We start from the raw sequence: 20,761 nt of genomic DNA on the forward strand, positions 1-20,761 counted from the left end.
AGTTGCAACATGCTGAAAATGAATAAGAGTTCACTATTAACTCTTATATGTTGCAGAGCTCCCATTTTTCCATTAGGATTCCTGGTGTACCATGTGTTACACCTGAGCTTCTAACCTGGGCTAAGTGAGGGCACCAGTGTCAATCTATAGTCAGATTGTTAGATGAAAATTAAGATATAAAGACTTTTTTCTCATATTTCAGTGTACCCCCTAGCACTTTGGTACCTACTTTTCCAGATTAGAGGTTGTGTGTTCTAAGAATTAAGTAACAGCAGTGATAAAGTCAAGGCTTAGTTGATTTAGAAGAATGAATAATTTAGGTCTGTAAAGAAAGGGCAGCGATAAGAATGGCTTCATAGTCCCTAGGTTGTATAATGGTGATGATAATGGTGATGGCTTTGACAAATACAGGTTGTGAAAGGACCAAGTTTTTTATTTTCTGTTTTGGATATTTGGATGTTGAAATGTGTAAAAAGCATCAAATGGAGTTCAGTACATTATTAGAAATAACTGCCTAAAGCTTAGGAGATAAGTCAAGATGGAGATTGAGATTTGAGATGTCAGTATATAGGTAGGTGATAGTTAATAAGGAAAGTGAGTAGAGTCAAGATAAGAGAACTGAGAATGGATCTCTGGGGATACTATAGTTTCAGGTTTGCCAGTGAAGACACTTAAGAGACTGAAAAAGCAGGAGGACCAGGACAAAATAGAAGGTTTTTTAGAGAAGGTAAAGCAAGGATCTTGATATTCAAGGATTGATCACTGTGGCAGATGCTAAAAGAGCCAAATGAAAAGGCTGAAAGAAACCATATCTATTAAGAAGTCAGTGGTGGTCAGAGGGTTAAGTGTTTTAGAGAAGCGTTATTAGTGTAAGCCAGATTGAGTTAAAAATCTATTTTGTAGTCTAAAGTAATCTGTCAGTTATTTGTGAATACTAGAAATGTTTACTGGGTTAGCTATTGTGGTTATATAAGACTAGAGGCCCGGTGCACAAATTCGTGCACCAGAGGGTGCCCTCAGCCTGGCCTGCAGGATCGGGCTGAAACCTTCTCTCTGACATCCCCCAAGGGGTCCCAGATTGCAAGAGGGCACAGGCCAGGCCAAGGGACCCCACCGGTGCATGATCGGGGCCAGGGAGGGATGCGGGAGGTTGGTCAACCAGGAAGGGACCGAGGGAGGGCTCCAGGGCATGTATGGCTGGTCTCATTCAGTCCCAATCAGCCGGACCCCAGCAGCAAGGTAACCTACCAGTCAGAGTGTCTGCCCCCTGGTGGTCAGTGCACGTCATAGCGAGCAGTTGAGCAGCCTTAGCATAGCATATTACACTTTGATTAGTTGAACAGCCAACCAGTCACTTAGCATATTAGGCTTTTATTATATAGGATTGTGAAAGAATTCATTAACCCATATGAAATGACTATGCAGATACAATACATAATAGTGAAATGCTTTGCTAAACTGCAGATTTTATCTTATATTAAAAATTTGATCTAAAATATATCTACTCTTATCTTTTAAAAGTTATATTGATGCAAAATATTCATTGGCTACCTTCTCTGCTACTTACTATAGGATTATGAAGGTAACTTAGAGGTTAGAAGGATACAAGGACAGCCAGCCAGTTGTTTTAGTTGTATTTTATAAACCTCCAGGTTAATTTAGCATCTATACCTTAGCAATCTTCCTTATTTCTATATGTATAGTGACAGATTAATTTGTTGTAGCTGTGAATATTAAACAAATGTGTATAGTTACTTTGAGGGGAAAATATTATTTCATATCTTCTCCTATAGACTAGAATAATTCCCATTCTGCCTATGAGAGCAGAGAAATTAAAATGAGATGAAGATGGTTCTTTATTCCCTTACTAGAGGCCCGGTGCACAAAAATTTGTGCACTCGGGGGAAAGGGGGGGTCCCTCATCCCAGCCTGTGCCCTCTCGCAGTCTGGGACCCCTTGGGAGATAACGCCCTGCTGGCTTAGGCCTGCTCCCGGGTGGCAGAGGGCAGGCCCAATCCCTAGGTGAAGCCCCTGGTCGGGCTCAGAGCAGGGCCGATTGGGGAGTTGGGGCGCTGCCCCCTGTCATGCACAGAGCAGGGCGGATTGGGAGGTTGCGATGCCACCCTCAGTCACGCTCAGGGTAGGGCCGATTGGGGGGTTGGAGCACCGCCCCCTGTCACACTCAAGGCAGGGTCGATGGGGAGGTTGCGGCGCCACCCCCTGTCACGCACAGAGCAGGGCAAATCCCCGGGTTGGGGCGCTGCCCCCTGTCACACACAGAGCAGGGCCCATCAGGGGGGGTTTGGGCTCCTCACCCTGTCACGCACAGAGCAGGGTCGATCAGGGGGTTGGGGAGCTCCCCCCTGCCACGCACAGAGCAGGGCCCATCAGGGGGTTGGGGAGCTCCCCCCTGTCACACACAAAGCAGGGCAGATCAGGGGGTTGGGGCACTGCCCTCTATCACCCACAGAGCACGGCTGATCGGGGGTTGGGGCGCCGCCACTGTCACACTCAGGGCAGGGCCAACGGGGAGGTTATGGCTCTACCCTGTCACACACAGAGCAGGGCCCGTGGGGGTGAGGGGGGCGGCGCCGCACCCTGTCACACACAGAGCCACAGGGCAATCAGGGGGTTGGGGAGCTCCCCTGTATCAGGCACAGAGCAGGGCTGATCAGGAGGTTGGGGCGCCTTTCCCTGTCAGGAACAGAGCAGGGCGGATAGGGAGGTTGTGGTCCCGCCCCCTGTCACACACAGAGCCGCAGGGCAATCAGGGGGTTTGGGCGCTGCCCCCTGTCACGCTGATCCCGGTGCTGGGAGGCCTCATGGCTCCGCTGATCCCGGTGCTGGGAGTCATATTACCCTTTTACTGTATAGGATAGAGGCCTGGTGCATGGGTTGGGCTGGCTGGTTTGCCCTGAAGGGTGTCCTGGATCAGGGTGGGGGACCCCACTGGGGTGCCTGGCCAGCCTGGGTGAGGGGATGATGGCTGTTTGCAGCTGGTCACACACCCTTCAGGGTGGGGGTCCCCACTGAGGTGCCTGGCCAGTCTGGGTGAGGGGCTGAGGGCTGAAGCTCCCAACTGCTCCTTTTTTTCTTTTCTTTTTTTAATTCTGGGCCAGGTTTAGCTCTGGCTCCAGCTCTGAGGCCTCTGCTGCTGAAAGCAGGTATGTGGTTTGTTTGGGTTCTATAATTGAAACAATGTATAACTCCAGCTCTGAGATCCCGGCGGGCTGAAAGCAGGTTTCTGGGGGTTTTGTTTACCTTCTATATTTGTTACAATGTTTCAAACTGCATGCTCAGAGGCCGGCAAGGCAGGCGGGGAACGTTGGTTTCCACCGTCACTGAAGCAAGCAAGCCTCATGTTAGTTTCAAGCTGCCTGGCTGCCGGCCGCCATTTGGCTGGCAGTTAATTTGCATATCGCTCTGATTAGCCAATGGGAAGGGTAGCGGTTGTATGCTAATTACCATGTTTCTCTTTTATAAGATAGGATAGTAACAATTAACAGAAAAATTTCTTTTTTTACATTAAAGTTACCCACTTCTACCATTTTTCTGCTCTGAGGCAGGTGGTAAAATGGAAATTACTGAAACCAATATTAAATTTTATTGCACAGTCAGTGACATTTGTCAGAGGGGAGGGAGGTTGGAAGGCTGGTTGAAAAAGGTAAAGGGATTAAGCAAAAAAAGGACACAAAACAACAGTATGGTGATTGCCAGAAGGAAAGTGGGGTGAGGGGAGGTGAAAGAGGGCAAAGGGGGATAAATGGTGGCAGAAAGAGACTTGACTTTGGGTGATGAGTGCACAGTGCAGTGTGCAGATAATGTGTTATGGAGTTGTACACTTGAAACCTGTATGGTTTAATCAATGTCACCCCAATAATGTCCATAAACAAAATATACAGAAAATAAAATGGGAAGAGAGCCTAAGGGAGTACACTAGAAAAAAAACCACAAAAGAAGACAGTAGTGGAGTAAATGAGGAACAATAAACATATAAGGCATACAAAAACAAAGTAAACTTTGCTCTGCAATCTGTGCACCAGAGCATGACAGAGTTAAAAAAAAAAAAAAAAAAAAGGCACCAGAATGTAGGAAGTGGTGGTTGAGGTAAGAAGTAGATGAGAGAACCAAGATAGCGGCATAGGTAAACACCTGAATTTGCTGCCTCGCACAATCACATTAAAACTACAACTAAAAGACAAAATGAATACCATCCAGAACCAAGGGAAGGCTGGCTGAGTGGAAATTCTATAACTAGAAGGAAGGAGAAAAGCACATTGAGTTCGGTAGGAGGTGCAGAGGTGTGGAAGTGCGGAGGTAGGGAGGCTCATGCGAAAGGGGCTGGCAGCTGAGTACGCTGTTGTCTTTTTCAATCAGAAGTGAGAAACAAGCTCCCGGGTGAGAATTTGGGGACCCAGACTCATACAGAGAGAAACAGGACTGTCTGGCATCTGGCCGGAATGTTAGGGCAGCTTTCTTGCAGAGGTGCTTGCAGCGGTCATTGTTCCTGCACAGGGCCATGGGACATAGAGACCCAGGGACCTCTCCAAGGCAGAGCTGACTGGCAGCCATTGCTGTTTGCTCCGCCCTGGTGATTCCCTGAGACCCTGCCCCACCCAGTTTACAACCGCAGCCAAGCTCTGTGCACAGGCTTTTGCATATGAATGGCCTGGCCTTTCTCCACCTAAAAACCTGGGCAGACTCAGTGAGCGCTAAAGCCCCACTGAAGCAAGTCCTGCCCCATAAGGGTGTCTCCAGCACAGAAGTTTTCCCATTGTAGACACAACTGGTCCTCACAGCCAATTGGCCTGGAGGTTAATTCCACCCAGTGATACCAATAGCAATCAAGGCTTAACTACAACAAGACTGTGCACACAGCCCACAAAGGGGTGCACCAAGAGTGTCCACCTCAGGCAACTGGGGAGGCTGAGCAACTGGGCCCTATAGGACACCTAGCACGCAAAGCCACTCTATCAACACAGGGAAGCAGCCAAAATGAGGAGACAAAGAAACAGGTCACAAATGAAAATGGAGAAAAGCAAACTACTGGATATAGAGTTCAAAACCACAGTTTTAAGGTTACTCAAGAATCTTCTGGAAACCTCCGAGAAATATGGTGAGACCCTCAAGGATATGAAAAAGGGCCAATTAGAAATTAAGCATACACTGACTGAAATAAAGAATAATATACAGAGATCCAACAGCAGACTAGAGGATCCCAAGAATCAAGTCAACGATTTGAAATATGAAGAAGCAAAAAACACCCAACCAGAAAAGCAAAATGAAAAAAGAATACAAAAATATGAAGATAGTGCAAGGAACCTCTGGGACAACTTCAAGCGTACCAACATCCGAATTATAGGGGTGCCAGAAGAAGAGAGAGAGCAAGATATTGAAAACCTATTTGAAGAAATAATGACGGAAAACTTGCCCTACCTGGTGACAGAAATAGACTTACAAATCCAGGAAGCACAAAGTACCCCAAACAAAAGGAATCCAAAGAGGACCACACCAAGACACATCATAATTAAAATGCCAAGGGCCAAAAGACAAAGAGAGAATCTTAAAAGCAGCAAGAGAAAAACAGTTAGTTACCTATAAGGGAGTACCCATATGACTGTCGGCTGATTTTTCAACAGAAACTATGCAGGCCAGAAGGGAGTGGTAAGAAATATTCGAAGTGATGAACAGCAAGAACCTACAACCAAGATTACTCTACCCAGCAAAGCTATCATTTAGAATTGAAGGTCAGACAAAGAGCTTCACAGATAAGAAAAAGCTAAAGGAGTTCATCACTGCCAAACCAGTATTATATGAAATGCTGAAGGGTATTCTTTAAGAAGAGGAAGAAGAAGGAAAAGGTAAAGATAAAAATTATGAACAACAAAGTGATAACAAATACATATCTATCAACAAGTGAATCTAAAAATCAAGTGAATAAAAAATCTGATGAACAGAATAAACTGGTGAATAGAATAGAATCGGGCATAGAACGGGAGTGGACTGACAATTTTTGGGGACAAGGGGGTCTAGGGGATGTGGGAAGAGACTGGACAAAAATCATACACCTATGGATGAGGACAGTGGGGGAGGGCGGGGTAAAGGTAGCGGTTGGGCTGGGAACCGAGTGGAGGGGAGCTATTGGGGGAAAAAGAGGAAAAACTGTAATAATCTGAACAATAAAGATTTATTATAAAAATAAAAAAAAGATAAGCTGTAGCCCTTTGTAAGACCTAACATACTCAGGCAGGTTCCATTTGTGTAGTAATCACCAGATGTTCTTACGGATTTTTTTTTCTTTTTTAAAATATGTTTTTATTGATTTCAGAGAGGAAGGGAGAGGGAGAGAGATAGAAACATCAATGATGAGAGAGAATCATTGATTGGCTGCCTCCTGCACGCCCCATATTGGGGATTGAGCCCACAACCTAGGGATGTTCCCTTGACCAGAATTGAACCTGGGACTCTTCAGTCCGCAGGCTGACACTCTATCCATTTAGCCAAACCAGCGAGGGCTTTTCTTATGGATTTTTAAATTGTAACCTGATGTTCTAAAAATGCATCATATTCCACTCCGCAAAAATTCATTCCACCTCAGACTAAGGTTATTAGTAAGAGGAAACCACTAAAGATTGTTTAGAAGTTCTTACCCTTATTTATTCAGATTTTCTTTTCTAAATTGCTTTCCTAACTATTGCTTTAGAAGTTATAACTTTATGTATTTTGGTTATTGTGGTTTTACTTTTTATTATAAGCTGCTAAGAAGCTGGTTTAACAATATACACATATATTGTACTAGAATTTCTACATTTGAACAAAAGATCAAAGAGTTCCCATCCTCGCCCACTGTTATAATAAAAGACTAGTGCTCCACAACTACAATATAGAGAAAATTCAGTCATAGTTTCTGTTAATTATCAGAATTCCTTTTTTGTATTAATTTACTGCATTTAATGCTAATGCATTGCAATGTATCGATTGGGAAAGCTTCAGTACTGTACTTCAGTATAATTTTTGAGGTATATTTTTGAGATAATTATGCTTAAATTTTTATATAAAAATAATATCAGGCCCACCCAGAGTGGCTCAGTGGTTGACTATCGACCCATGAACCAGTTAGATTCCGTTAAGGCTGTAGGCAAGCATGTCAAACTCGAGGCATGCAGCTTGCTGGCTGTGAGTTTCACATGCTTGCTCTAAAGCCTTAAGTTCAAATCAGTTTTTAGTGCAATTGTATGATAAAGAAGTTTCTATATCTGATGCCATGATAAAATGTGCAGTGCTTTATTATTTGATATTCTCATAATTAATATTTTACTGTTAGAGGGAATTGTATATATTATTTATTTCAATCTTCTAGTTGGTATCTTCCCTGACATAATTGCTCTTTAAACAGTTCTAATAAGGACAAACTCAAGTAATTTAAAATTAGTATAATCCACTTGTGAGTAATTCTGGTGTTTAAAAATGTTAGAAATTTTTGTTCCAAAAATCAAGCCTCTTATATTTTTCCAACTATTTGTCCTAGTTCTGTTGGCCCATACAAGATAGGTTTTCTGCTCAGTTTTTCACGACAGTCCATCAAAATAGCCAAAAACTTCTATAATTTCCTTTGAGTCTTTTCTTTTCCAGACTAAAAGTCCTTAGTTTGATTTATTTTTACCCATATTACATAAGTTTATATCAGGATCATCTTCTGGTTATGTTTCATATTTTAGGATCTTAAATTTTTACAAATTGAACACAGTACTCCAGAATGTGAAATGACCTGTATAATATATGATGAGGAAGGAAAACAAAAAGCCCAGACAGTGTTGTTTAGTAGATGAGTGTTGACCTATGAACCAGGAGGTCGTGGTTCAATTCCTGGTCAGAGCACATGCCCAGGTTTCAGGCTTGACCCTCCAGTGTGGAGTGTGCAGGAGGCAGCCGGTCAAAGATTCTCTCTCATCATTGATGCTTCTGTCTCTCTCTCCCTCGTACTTCCTCTCTGAAATCAATTAAAAAAAAAAACAAAGGAAAGCAAAGAAGAAGAAATACTGCAGAGTGGTGGAGTCAACAACTAATTGGACAAAGAGATGAGCCCGGTATATACTGTGTGATAGGCATCAAAGCAAAATATTTTCTAGCCCTAAGATGTTTTGGCCCTGCTATTTTAAATCTATGCCGCCATTTTGATCCTTAGAGTGGTTTGCCACGATTTGATTAGCTTGAAACAACACCTATTTACTGCTAAGTAAAAAGTGAAAAAATATCCCGATGAATTAGATTCCTGAGAAACTGGAATTAATGATAATGGCCACAGATATAAACTTGAAATGGCAGGAAATCTTTGAAATTTGTTTTATACCTAAACACTGAGCAGTGCTTCATATCTTTTTGTAAAATTTACTCTAGAAAAGATGACGTTAAGTTAAATAATTTCAGCAAAATAAAAATAAAATTGAAAAGGGGGGAAAGTAGAAACTTTGAGTATGTAGAAAATTGCTCTGAGTAGCAAGTCAGCTTAATTATTTTGTTCCAGAAAATGCTTTTTCCCCCTCTTTTTCCTATCACCTACTCGACTGGGCTAGAATTGAATTTTTTTATTCTCTTATATCTATTATATATTATACCAGTATTATGTGAGCATAGTCTCAACATAATATATTTAGATTTGTATAAACAAAGTTTAAAAATCATTCTCTCTGCTTCTCTCTCCAGAGGTAACCCCTATATGTATTTTGGTACCTATCCTTCTAGATATCTTTCCCCTGCTTTTACAAAGTATGTGTGTACAAAAATAAATATTGACTTTTTGATATTTGGTATTGTTCTCTCTGTAGTCAGTACTTTAAAAAATGTCTTGAATCTCTTTCCATATAAGTAAATGGGATAAAAATGTTTGCTGGGTAAAAATGGAGGCTTTAAAATATCCTTATTGCCTGGATACTTGAGTAAAGATGGGGAGTGTATGTAAAAGGATAGGAGTGGTACAAGGTACAGGTGTGTTTATTGCCATCAAGAATCTCAGTCTAGTATTAATGAAATATGTAGTAACTACTAGGGGACCAGTGCACAAATTCATGCACCTTGAAAAGAACTTTGGGCTATGAGGCTGCAGTGGGCACAGGGGCAGGTCTAGGCCCATCCTCCACACCCCCGCCTGGCCCCTCCCGCCACAGTCCCCAGGCTCCTGTCTGCCAACAGCCTTGCTCCCACCGCTGTTGCTCCCACATGCTGATAGCGCTGGCCCCGCTCACACCCGCTGAACAGCCCAGAGCTATTGGGGCTGGCACCAGCAGCAGGTGCAGCGAGCAGGGCCAGTGCTATCAGCAGGTGCAAGCAGCAGCTGCTGCCCTGATCACTCCTCAGGAGCAAGAGGAGGTGGAGAAGCCTCAGGGGCAATTGGGGCTGGCAGCCGCTGCTCACACCCACTGATGGTGCTGAGCAGTTAGGACTGGTGCCGGGCACTGGCTGCAGGTGCAAGCGGTGGCTCTGGTGCTGGCTGCGGGTGTGAGCGGGGCCAGCGCCACCAGTGGGTGCAGGTGGGACTGCCGCCGGCAGTGGGTGTGAGAGGTGGCTGCCAGCCACAATCGCCCCTCAGGAGCAATGGGAGGTGGAGAAGCCCTAAGGGGTGATTGGGGCCGGCAGCCACTGCTCACACCTGCTGACGGCGCCAGGTGCCAGCAGTAGGTGCAAGCAGCAGCTCCGGCGCCAGCAGCGAGTGCAAGCACCAGGTGGGGCTGCAGCATGCGGGAGCAAAGAATGTTCAGTAACTATCAGAGGCTTGCCCCAATGACAGTGACCGGCGCCCCGCCTTGATCTGACACCCCTGCTCACCTGCCCCACCATCCTGCCGTGGCTGATACCCACCATGTTCCGTGCTCAGCCGCTTGCTGCCGATGCCCACCATGTTCCATGTGTGCCCCTGGTGGTCAGCGCACGTCATAGCAACTGGTTGTTTGGTTGTTGTGGTAGTTCCACTGTTCAGTCTATTTGCATATTATCCTTTTATGATATAGGACTAGAGGCCCGGTGCACAAAAATTTGTGCACTCGAGGGCGGGTGGGGGGTTCCTCAGCCCGGCCTGTGCCCTCTAGCAGTCTGGGACCCCTCGGGAGATAACGACCTGCTGGCTTAGGCCTGCTCCCGGGTGGCAGAAGGGAGACCCAATCCCTAGGTGCAGCCCCTGGTCAGGCTCAGAGCTGGGCCGATTGGAGAATTGGGGCGCCACCCCCTGTCATGCACAGAGCAGAGCGGATTGGGAGGTTGCAATGCCACCCTCAGTCACGCTCAGGGTAGGGCCGATTTGGGGGTTGGGGCACCGCCCCCTGTCACACTCAAGGCACGGTAGATGGGGAGGTTGCGGCGCCACCCCCTGTCATGCACAGAGCAGGGCCAATCAGGGGGTTGGGGCGCTGCCCTCTTTCACGCACAAAGCAGGGCCCATCAGGGGGGTTGGGGCTCCGTACCCTGTCACGCACAGAGCAGGGACAATCGGGGTTGGGGCGCTGCCCCCCTGTCACACACAGAGCAGGGCCCATCAGGGGGGTTGAGGCTCCATACCCTGTCACGCACAGAGCAGGGTCAATCGGAGGGTTGGGGAGCTCCCCCCCTCACTCACAGAGTAGGTCCGATAGGGGAGTTGGGGCACCGCCCTCTGTCACACACAGAGCAGGGCAGATCAGGGGAATGGGGCGCCACACCCTGTCACACTCAGGGCAGGGTCAATGGGGATGTTATGGCTCTACCCTGTCACACACAGAGCAGGGCCCGTGGGGGGGGCGGGGGGGGGTTGAAGCGCCGCCCTCTATCACCCACAGAGCAGGGCTGATCAAGGGGTTGGGGCGCCACCACTGTCACACTCAGGGCAGGGCCGATGGGGAGGTTATGTCTCTACCCTGTCACACACAGAGCAGGGCCCGTGGGGGGTGGGGGGTTGGGATGCTGCACCCTGTCACACACAGAGCAGGGCCGATCAGGGGGTTGGGGCGCCGCACCCTGTCACACACAGAGCCACAGGGCAATCAGAGGGTTGGGGAGCTCCCCCCCATCAGGCACAGAGCAGGGCTGATCTGGGGGTTGGGGCGCCTTCCCCTGTCATGAACAGAGCAGGGCGGATAGGGAGGTTGTGGCCCCACCCCCTGTCACACACAGAGCTGCAGGGCGATCAGGGGGTTTGGGCGCTGCCCCATCACGCTGATCCTGGTGCTGGGAGGCCTCTCGGCTCCGCTGATCCCGGTGCTGGGAGGCATATTACCCTTTTACTATATAGGATAGAGGCCTGGTGCATGGGTGGGGGCCGGCTGGTTTGCCATGAAGGGTGTCCTGGATAGGGTGGGGTGCCTGGCCAGCCTGGATGAGGGGATGATGGCTGTTTGCAGCTGGTCACACACCCTTCAGGGTGGGGTTCCCCACTGGGGTGCCTGGCCAGTCTGGGTGAAGGGCTGAGGGCTGTTTTCAGGCTGGTGGGTGACAAGCTCCCAACTGCTTCTTTTTTTCTTTTTTCTTTTTTATTCTGGGCCAGCTTTAGCTCTGGCTCCAGCTCTGAGGCCTCTGCTGCTGCAAGCAGGTATCTGGTTTATTTGGGTTTTATAATCAAAACACTGTATCAACTCCAGCTCTGAGATCCTGGCTGGCTTAAAGCAGGTTTCTGGGGTTTTGTTTAGCTTCTATATTTGTAACAATGTTTCAAACTGCAAGGTCAGAGGCCGTCAAGGCAGGCAGGGAACGTTGGAGTCCTCCGTCACTGAAGCAAGCAAGCCTCATGTTAGCTTCAAGCTGCCTGGCTGCCGGCCGCCATCTTGGCTGGCAGTTAATTTGCATATCTCCCTGATTAGCCAATGGGAAGGGTAGCAGACGTACAGCTAATTACCATGTTTCTCTTTTATTAGATAGGATAATACAAAGGAATAAGTGTTTTAATGGATATATTTACTATAGGTGCTATTTGAGCACAGAGGAATGAGCATCAAACTCTTAGACAAAGAAAGATGAATGTGTTGGATGGTGCTTAGAGATGGTGAAAGGGATTTTTAGATCAGGTTCTAGGATTAGTATTTTGCAGGTCAACTGTGGCCCAGAATGATTAAGTAACACACTGAATTCATTCTTCATTTTTGTGTGAAATTCCTATCATCCCTTTCTGAGATCTAAGCCTCGTCCTGAAAGCAAAACTTTTATTACATGTGATTGTCTTTTAGAGTGTTGGCAGCTTTACTGGTGGGTGTGACTCAATTGGTTGGAATGTCATCCTGTGCACCGAAAGGTTGCCGGTTTGATTCCCAGTCAGGCCACATGCATAGGTTGCATGTTTGATCCCTGGTGGGCACATATGGGAGGCAACTGATCGATGTTTCTCTCATACATTGATGTTTCTTTCTCTCCCTTCCCTTCTCTCAAAAATAAAGGGGGGCAGGGTAGATAGAATTTTGACAGCTTTAAATAATGTTAAGAAATTACTTTAAGTTGTTAAAATTTCATCATGTAGAAGATTATGTGAATGTATTTTTTCCCTTTTGTAGGGAGGTGGTTGACTCAATGGTTCAGCATTTTAAAGTAACTATATTTGGGGACCGTAGGCCAGTTTATGATGGAAAAAGAAGCCTTTACACAGCCAATCCACTTCCTGTGGCAACTACTGGGGTAAGATATGTGTTCCTTTTTTGGGAAGCTATACTTTTGCAATTTCTTATTTTAAATGCATTTGTTACCTTTTTATTTTATTTCAGTCTATGTATGTATGTGTATCATTTATCTTTTTTAACTTTTTTGAAATAATTTCAAACATACAGAAAAATTGTAACAATCATGTAAAGAACTCATGTACCCTTAACCAAGACTCACCAGTGTTCTTAACATTTGCCACATTTGATTTAGCATTCTCTTTCTTTCTGTCCTTTGCTGTCTCTATCTATCGATACCGCTATATCTATCTCTTTTAAAATTTTTAAAAATTATTTTATTGATTTTTACAGAGAGAAAGGGAGAGGGATAGAGAGTTAGAAACATCCATGAGAGAGAAACATCGATCAGCTGCCTCCTGCACACCCCCTACTGGGGCTGTGCCCGCAAACAAGGTACATGCCCTTGACTGGAATTGAACCTGGGACTCTGTTCAGTCCACAGGCCAACGCTTTATCCACTGAGCGAAACCAACCAGGGCATATCTTATTTTTTTCTGAACCATCCAAGAGTAGATTGCATACATTATGCTTTCATTCTTTTTATTGTATTTTTATTGATTTCAGAGAGGAAAGGAGAGGGAGAGAGAGATAGAAACATCAATAATGAGAGAGAATCAAGTGGCTGCCTCCTGCACACCCCTTACTGAGGATCAAGCCTGAAACCTGGGCATGTACCCTTGACTGGTATAGAACCCAGGACCCTTCAAGTCCCCAGTTCGCCACTCTGTCCACTGAGCCAAATGGCTAGGGTGATAACTGTACTATTAAAAACCATAATGGCCCTAGCCGGTTAGCTCAGCAGAAAGAGCATCAGCCTGGGGACTGAAGGGTCGCAGGTTTGATTGCTGTCAAGGGCACGTACCTAGGTTGCAGGCTTGATCCCCTTGCCCTGGTTGGGGCGTGTGCGAAGGCAACCAATCGATGTGTCTCTCTCACATCAGTGTTTCTCTCTCTGTCTCTCCCTTCCACTCTCTCTAAAAACCAATGGAAAAATATCCTTAGGTGAGGACTTAAAAAAATTTTTTTTAATAGTACAGTTATCAACTTCACTAAACTCTACATTGATATGTGATACTTTTGTCTAATCAACAACCCATATTCCAGTTTTGTCATTTGTTCCAATAATGTCCTTTAGCATTTTTTTCCCTTTAATACAGAATTGAGTCCAGGTTCATGTTTATATTTAGATATCATGTCTCTCTAGTTTTCTTTATTTTGGAACAATTCCTCAGCCTTGCCTTCTTTCTTTAATGACATTAACATGGTTGAAGGTTGCAGGCAAGTTATTTTTAGACTGTCCCTCAGTCTGAGTTTGTCTGATACTTCCTCTTTATTAAATTCTGATCAAGCATTTTTGGAAGGAATTAATATGTGTTTTTTTCCTTATCAGTGTATCTTATCAAGAAGCACATAGTATGTATTTGTTTTGTTAATGGTGATGTTAACTTTGATCACTTGGTTAAGTTGGTATCTGCCATGTTTCTGTTTTCAAGTTATTCTTTTTCTCTTTGCTCTTGGGAGATAACTTTTTGTTTTAAATGTTTTTATTTAGTTTAGAGAGAGAAACATCAATGTGAGAGAAAACATCGATGAGTTGGCTCCCATATGCACCCCAACTTGGGATCAAACCCAAGTCGGGGTGCATATGGGAGTTAACTTAGGTCTGTGCCCTGACCAGGAATTGAACTGGTGACCTTTTGGTGCATGGGACAACGGAGCCACTCCAGTCAGGGCGAGATAGTTTTTTAAAAAATTCTAGTAAAATACAGATAGCATAAAATGTATTATCTGAGCTATTTTTAAAGACTGTTCTATGGCATTAAATACATTCAACAACTGTCACCACTATCCATCTCCATAACCTTTTTCATCTTGTAAAACAAACTCTGTGCTCATTAAACATTAACTCCCCATTCTCCCCTCTCCTGAACCCCTGGCAACCACCATTCTACTTTGTGTCTCTATGAATTTGACTATTCCAAGTACCTCATATAAGTGGAATTGTACATTGTCTTTTTGTTACTGGCTTATTTCATTTATCATAATGTCATCAAGATTCATCTTTGTTGTCACGTTATAGGGATTTTCCTTTCTTTTTAAAGCTGAATAATATTTCCGTGTGCTTGTATGTGTGTATACATTTTGTTGTTTGTCCATCTACTGATGGACATCTTTGGGTTATTGCAAATAATGCTGCTGTAAATATGGGTACAAATATCTATTCTAATCCCTGCTTTCAGTTCTATTGTGCATATACCCAAAAGTGGAGTTGCTGGATCATATAAATGGTAATTATATTTTTAATGTTTTGAGAAACCACCATACTGTTTTCCATAGCAACTGCACCATTTTACATTCCCACCAACAGTACTTACAAGGGTTCTAAATTATCTACACCCTTGTCAACACTTATTTTCTATTGTGTTGATAATAGCCATCCAAATGTGTATGAAGTCATATGTGATTGTGGTTTTGATTTTGTATATCCCTAATTATTAGTGAAGTTGAGCATCTTTTCATGTGCTTATGGGCCATTTGTGTATCTTTGGAGAAATATGTACTGAAGTTCTTTGCCCATTTTTTAAATGGTTTTTTTGATTGTTGTTGAATTATAGCTATTTTTTCCATATATATATATTTTATTGGTTTCAGAGAGGAAGGGAGAGAGAATCATTGATTGGCTGCCTCCTGCATGCCCCCCTCTGGGGATCAAGCCCGCAACCCCAGGATGTGCCCTGACCAGGAATCAAACTGTAAGCTCCCAGTTCATAGGTTGACACTCAACCACTGAGCCACACTGACCGGGCTTTAGCTCTTCTTTATTTTATTTTATTTTATTTTTTTTAATATATTTTATTGATTTTTTACAGAGAGGAAGGGAGAGAGATAGAGAGTTAGAAACATCGATGGGAGAGAAACATCGATCAGCTGCCTCCTGCACATCTCCCACTGGGGATGTGCCCGCAACCCAGGTACATGCCCTTGACCGGAATCGAACCCGGGACCCCTCAGTCCGCAGGCCAACGCTCTATCCACTGAGCCAAACCGGTTTCGGCTTTAGCTCTTCTTTATATGTATTCTTATCAGATACATGATTTCCAAATATTTCTTAATATTCCATAGGTTGTCTTTTCACTTTGTTTAATGTACAGAAGTTTTTAATATTGATATGGATGATACTTTAAAGGATCTTGTTTCTCATTAGATTTTTTAAGTAATTGATGATTCTTGCTTGGAAGGATTTTTACTCTATAGTAATGATGATTTCCTTCTACATTTATTAGGTAACATTCTATAGCAAGGAAGAGCATTTTCTTTTTTTTCTTAATTGATTTTAGAGAGAGGAAAGGAGAGACATAGAGAGAGAAATATCGATCAGTTTCCTCCCATACACACCCCAACCAGGGATTGAACCCACTACCTGGGTATATGCCCTAACCAAGAACCACCACCTTTTGGTGAATGGGACAACCAACTGAGCCACACTGGCCAAGGCAGGAGAGCATTTTCTTTTCCATTATTTATTTATTCTATTTATATGACAGTTCAAATTGGTTCCTATGTCCTTTTGACATGATCAACTTTTTCTTTAATTTGAGTACTTCCTTACTTTGTGGCACAAGATGTTCCAGGCTCTTATAATTTTTCCCTGCAGAAATCCTACAACTTGCTATTTCCAAAAGGAGTACAGGTTTCTTTTAGTTGGGGAATGCAGTTTAGAAATCAAAATATGGGAACTGGGTATGCTCACTGCTATATGTGCTTCTAAGCCCTTTCAGTGGACAGAAGTAGGAAATTCAAATACGTACATATCCTATCTAATAAAAGAGAAACATGGTAATTGGCGTACGACCGCTACCCTTCCCATTGGCTAATCAGCGAGATATGCAAATTAACTGCCAGCCAAGATGGCGGCCGGCAGCCAGGCAGCTGGAAGCGAACATGAGGCTTGCTTGCTTCAGTGACAGAGGACTCCAACGTTCCCTGCTTGCCGCTGCCAGCCTCTGAGCTGCAACTCTAAGCAACTATGTTACAAATATAGAAGCTAAACAAAACCCCAGAAACCTGCTTTAGTCTGTTGGGCTTCAGCCAGCAGGATCGCAACATTGTTTCAAATACAGAAGGTAAACAAAGGCCAGAAACCTGCTTTCAGCAGCGGAGGCCTAAGAGCTGGAGCCAAGCCTCAAAGCTAAAGCTGGCCCAGAATCAAAAAAAAAAAAAAAAGCGGTTGGGAGCTTCAGTCACCCACCAACCTGTAAACAGCCCTCAGCCCCTCACCCAGACTGGCCAGGCAGCCCAGGGGGAACCCCACCCTGATCCAGGACACCCTTCAGGGCAAACCAGCCGGCCCCCACCCGTGCACCAGGCCTCTACCCTATACAGTAAAAGGGTAATATGCCTCCCAGCACCAGGATCAGCGGAGCCGAGAGGCCTCCCGGCACCGGGATCAGCGTGACAGGGGGCAGCACCCAAACCCCCTGATCGCCCTGCGGCTCTGTGTGTGACAGGGGTCAGGGCCACAACCTCCCTATCCGCCCTGCTCTGTTCGTGACAGGGGAAGGCGCCCCAACCTCCTGATCAGCCCTGCTCTGTGCCTGATAGGGGGGAGCTCCCCAACCCCCTGATCGCCCTGCGGCTCTGTGTGTTAGAGGGTGCGGCGCCCCAACCCTCTGATAGGCCCTGCTCTGTGTGTGACAGGGTGCGGCATCCCAACCAACCCCCCCCCCCCCAACGGGCCCTGCTCTGTGTGTGACAGGGTAGAGCCATAACCTCCCCATCGGCCCTGCCCTGAGTGTGACAGTGGCGACGCCCCAACCCCCTGATTGGCCCTGCTCTGTGGGTGATAGAGGGCGGCGTCCCAACCCCCTGATCCGCCCTGCTCTGTGTGTGACAGGGGGCGGTGCCCCAACTCCCCTATCGGCCCTACTCTGTGAGTGACGGGGGGAGCTCCCCAACCCCCTGATGGGCCCTGCTCTGTGCGTGACACGGTACAGAGCCCCAACCCCCTGATTGACCCTGCTCTGTGCGTGACGGGGTGGCGCCGCAACCTCCCCATCGACCCTGCCTTGAGTGTGACAGGGGGCGGTGCCCCAACCCCCAAATCGGCCCTACCCTGAGCTTGACTGAGGGTGGCATTGCAACCTCCCAATCCGCTCTGCTCTGTGCATGACAGGGGGCAGCGCCCCAACTCCCCAATCGCCCCTCCTCTGAGCCTGACCAGGGGCTGCACCTAGGGATTGGGCCTGCCCTCTGCCACCCGGGAGCAGGCCTAAGCCAGCAGGTCGTTATCTCCCGAGGGGTCCCAGACTGCGAGGGGGCACAGGCCGAGCTGAGGGACACCCCCTTCCCCCCGAGTGCACAAATTTTTGTGCACCGGGCCTCTAGTATACATATATAATAAAACGGCAATATTATATGTCATACAGTAAACCTAACTTAGGTGTCCTGCAAGTCCCACTTCTTTTATACATACAGTCTATATATTGGAACTCATGAGCTCAGACTGATTTTTCCAGTTCCACTCTATCCTCACAGAAATCTTTCTTTACTCGCCACATTGCATATTTGAATCTTCCTTCTTTTTTAAACTCCTGGCTTCCCCAAACATCACAACTTTTAGTTATCTGTTCAGTCCTACAGTACATGTAAAATAGTTTCAGAATTACCATACCATACCACTACAGAAAACAAACCTACTAATAAGCGTTTATGGTTTCATTTTGTATGCAATTCTTTCCTACTCACCCCTCCTCCCCACCCCCTACTGAGAGTATAGTCCAGTGATGGCGAACCTTTTGAGCTCGGCATGTCAAAATTTTGAAAAACCCTAACTTAACTCTGGTGCCATGTCACATATAGAAATATTCATAATTTTTTTTTTATATTTGCAACCATAGTTAAAAAAAAGATTTATATTTTTGATATTTATTTTATATATTTAAATGCCATTTAACAAAGAAAAATCAACCAAAAAATATGTATAAAATGAACAAAAACAGAAAAACAATGTACATTTAGGAAAAAATAATAATAAAAACAATGATAATCAAATGGTACGAAAACTAGAAATTAGTGACTTTTTTGGTGCTGAAGTTTGTCTGCTAATGCTTCGATTACAGGTTCATACTTGGTGCACTTCAAGGCCAAGCAAGCGCCACTAACTTCATCTGTTAGCTTGTTTCTTTTGTTCGTTTTAATATTATTTAATGCTCAGAACAAAGTCTGACAAAAATATGTTGATGAAAAAATTGTTAGCAAAGCCATCGCTATATCTTTTATGTCGCTAAAAGTATCGGGTGTCCTGTTCCAAGCACTCAAAATTTCTTGTTCGTAGTTGCACTCTTCTTCATTATTCAAACGATTTCGTTCCAGATTTTCAAGTTTCGACCTTAAGTCGACAAACACATGAGTCCAAATGCTGCCTTGAAAATCTGCAAGTTGCAGCTCTAAATCATCGATTTGCATCCTTTGGAAATCCTTTAATTCAAAGTACTGTAAACAACTACATCCAGATACTTAATTATTTTAATGGTCTGTTCTAGGCTTCTAAATTGGTCGAATCTTTCGCTGAACTGTTCAAATGACGAGTTTACTATATTCTGGTACATAAGTACGGACTCCATTACACTCATTGTAGTGGCCTTCTCAAAATGCTTTTTTATCTGAGGAAAATACTTATAAGTTTTAGTTTCAATATCTCGCTTGAAAATTTTAAGTTTACTTTCAAAAGATTTGATGTATCCAAACATAATGTCAATACTTTTGCCAAAACCTTGTAATTTTAAGTTCATTTCATTCATATGAACAGAGAGATCTGTAAAAAACATCAAATTGCTGACCCACTTATGATCATTGATCTGAGGAAAGTTTGCCAGATCCTTATTCTCAATAAATACTGTAATTTCTTCAAAGCACTCCACAAATTGCTCAAGTACTTTACCTCGACTCAGCCATCTCACATTATTGAACAGCAGTAGTCCACTGTAGGTTGAATCAACTTCCTGTAAAAGTGCAGAAAATTCTCGCTTGTGAAAGGGTCGAGAAGCTATAAAATTCACAATTTTTGTTACAACTGACATTAAATCATTCAATTCTGAGAATCCTGATTTGGCACACAACACCTCCTGATGGATAATGCAATGAAAAGGTACAAGTAGATGTCTAATAGCTTCCATAAACAATTTCAGGAATCCCACATTTTTTCCCACCATATTTGGTGCCCCATCTGTCGTGACTGACACAATTTTAGAGATATCAATGTTTAGGTCACTGAATGTTTTTATAACAACGTTACATATTTCGTTTCCTAATGTACTTATTGGCACTGATTCTAACTTTATCAACTCTTCTCTCATTGTGAGACCATCAGACTATCTAGCAATAATGGCCAACCGAGCATTTGATGTGACATCAGTAGTTGCATCGAGAGAAATCGAAAAATATTTACAACTATTTAAGTCTTTTTTTAATTGATGTACGTTTTTGTTAAGATCTATTATTCTGTCTTTGATAGTATTTCTACTGAGTGGTAACTCAGGAATTCTTTTAATAATATCATCTTTATTTTTCATATCGTGAAATAGAGCTGGTGCACATCTTAGAAATGTTTCCTTAATAAATTCTCCGTCACTGAGGGCTTTTCCATGCTGAGCTATGGAGTGAGCAATACTGTATCTTGCTGATGTTAATTTTGTAGAGCATCTTACAAATTTAATGATGGAATTTGATTGACTTTTATAGAGGTGTAGCTGCCTAGAAATGTATTCCTTCCTTGCTTCGATACTTTTTTTCAAGAGCTGACAATGATTAGTTTCAAGATGTCTCTTTACATTCCACGTTTTGCTTACTACCGTTTCATTACACAGCATGCACAATGATCTGTTGTTTCTGTCGACAGTCCCGTACATCTCGGTCCATATGTCTTGAAAGGGTCAGCTACTGGTACTTCCACTTCCTTTATCATTCAATCTTGCTTTTTTATTTTTTTGATTCTCCATCACAAGGCTGTAAAAATAAATAAATATAAATCACAGCATTTTTTATAAAAGGTTGATAGGTTTCTTACCTATTAACTTTTTGCAGTGTTGTTGCAC

The 20,761-nt window shown here is 44.2% G+C and overlaps 1 protein-coding gene across 5 annotated transcripts in view; it reads left to right on the forward strand.

Moving 5' to 3' along the window:
* The window catches only part of LOC118676946 (protein argonaute-3), a 112,842-nt gene that overhangs the window by 24,306 nt on the left and 67,775 nt on the right, over positions 1–20,761 (forward strand). For 4 of the 5 annotated variants that reach the window (XM_036351611.1, XM_036351614.1, XM_036351612.1 and 1 more), the window contains exon 3: positions 12,507–12,627. In XM_036351611.1, coding sequence (XP_036207504.1) covers positions 12,507–12,627 — 121 coding nt within the window. Of the gene's footprint in view, positions 1–12,504; positions 12,628–20,761 lie in introns of those variants that run through there. The other variant, XM_036351615.1, reaches the window with a different exon arrangement.

This window comes from Myotis myotis, unplaced genomic scaffold, assembly GCF_014108235.1.
Source record: "Myotis myotis isolate mMyoMyo1 unplaced genomic scaffold, mMyoMyo1.p scaffold_m19_p_2, whole genome shotgun sequence".
NCBI lineage: Eukaryota > Metazoa > Chordata > Mammalia > Chiroptera > Vespertilionidae > Myotis > Myotis myotis.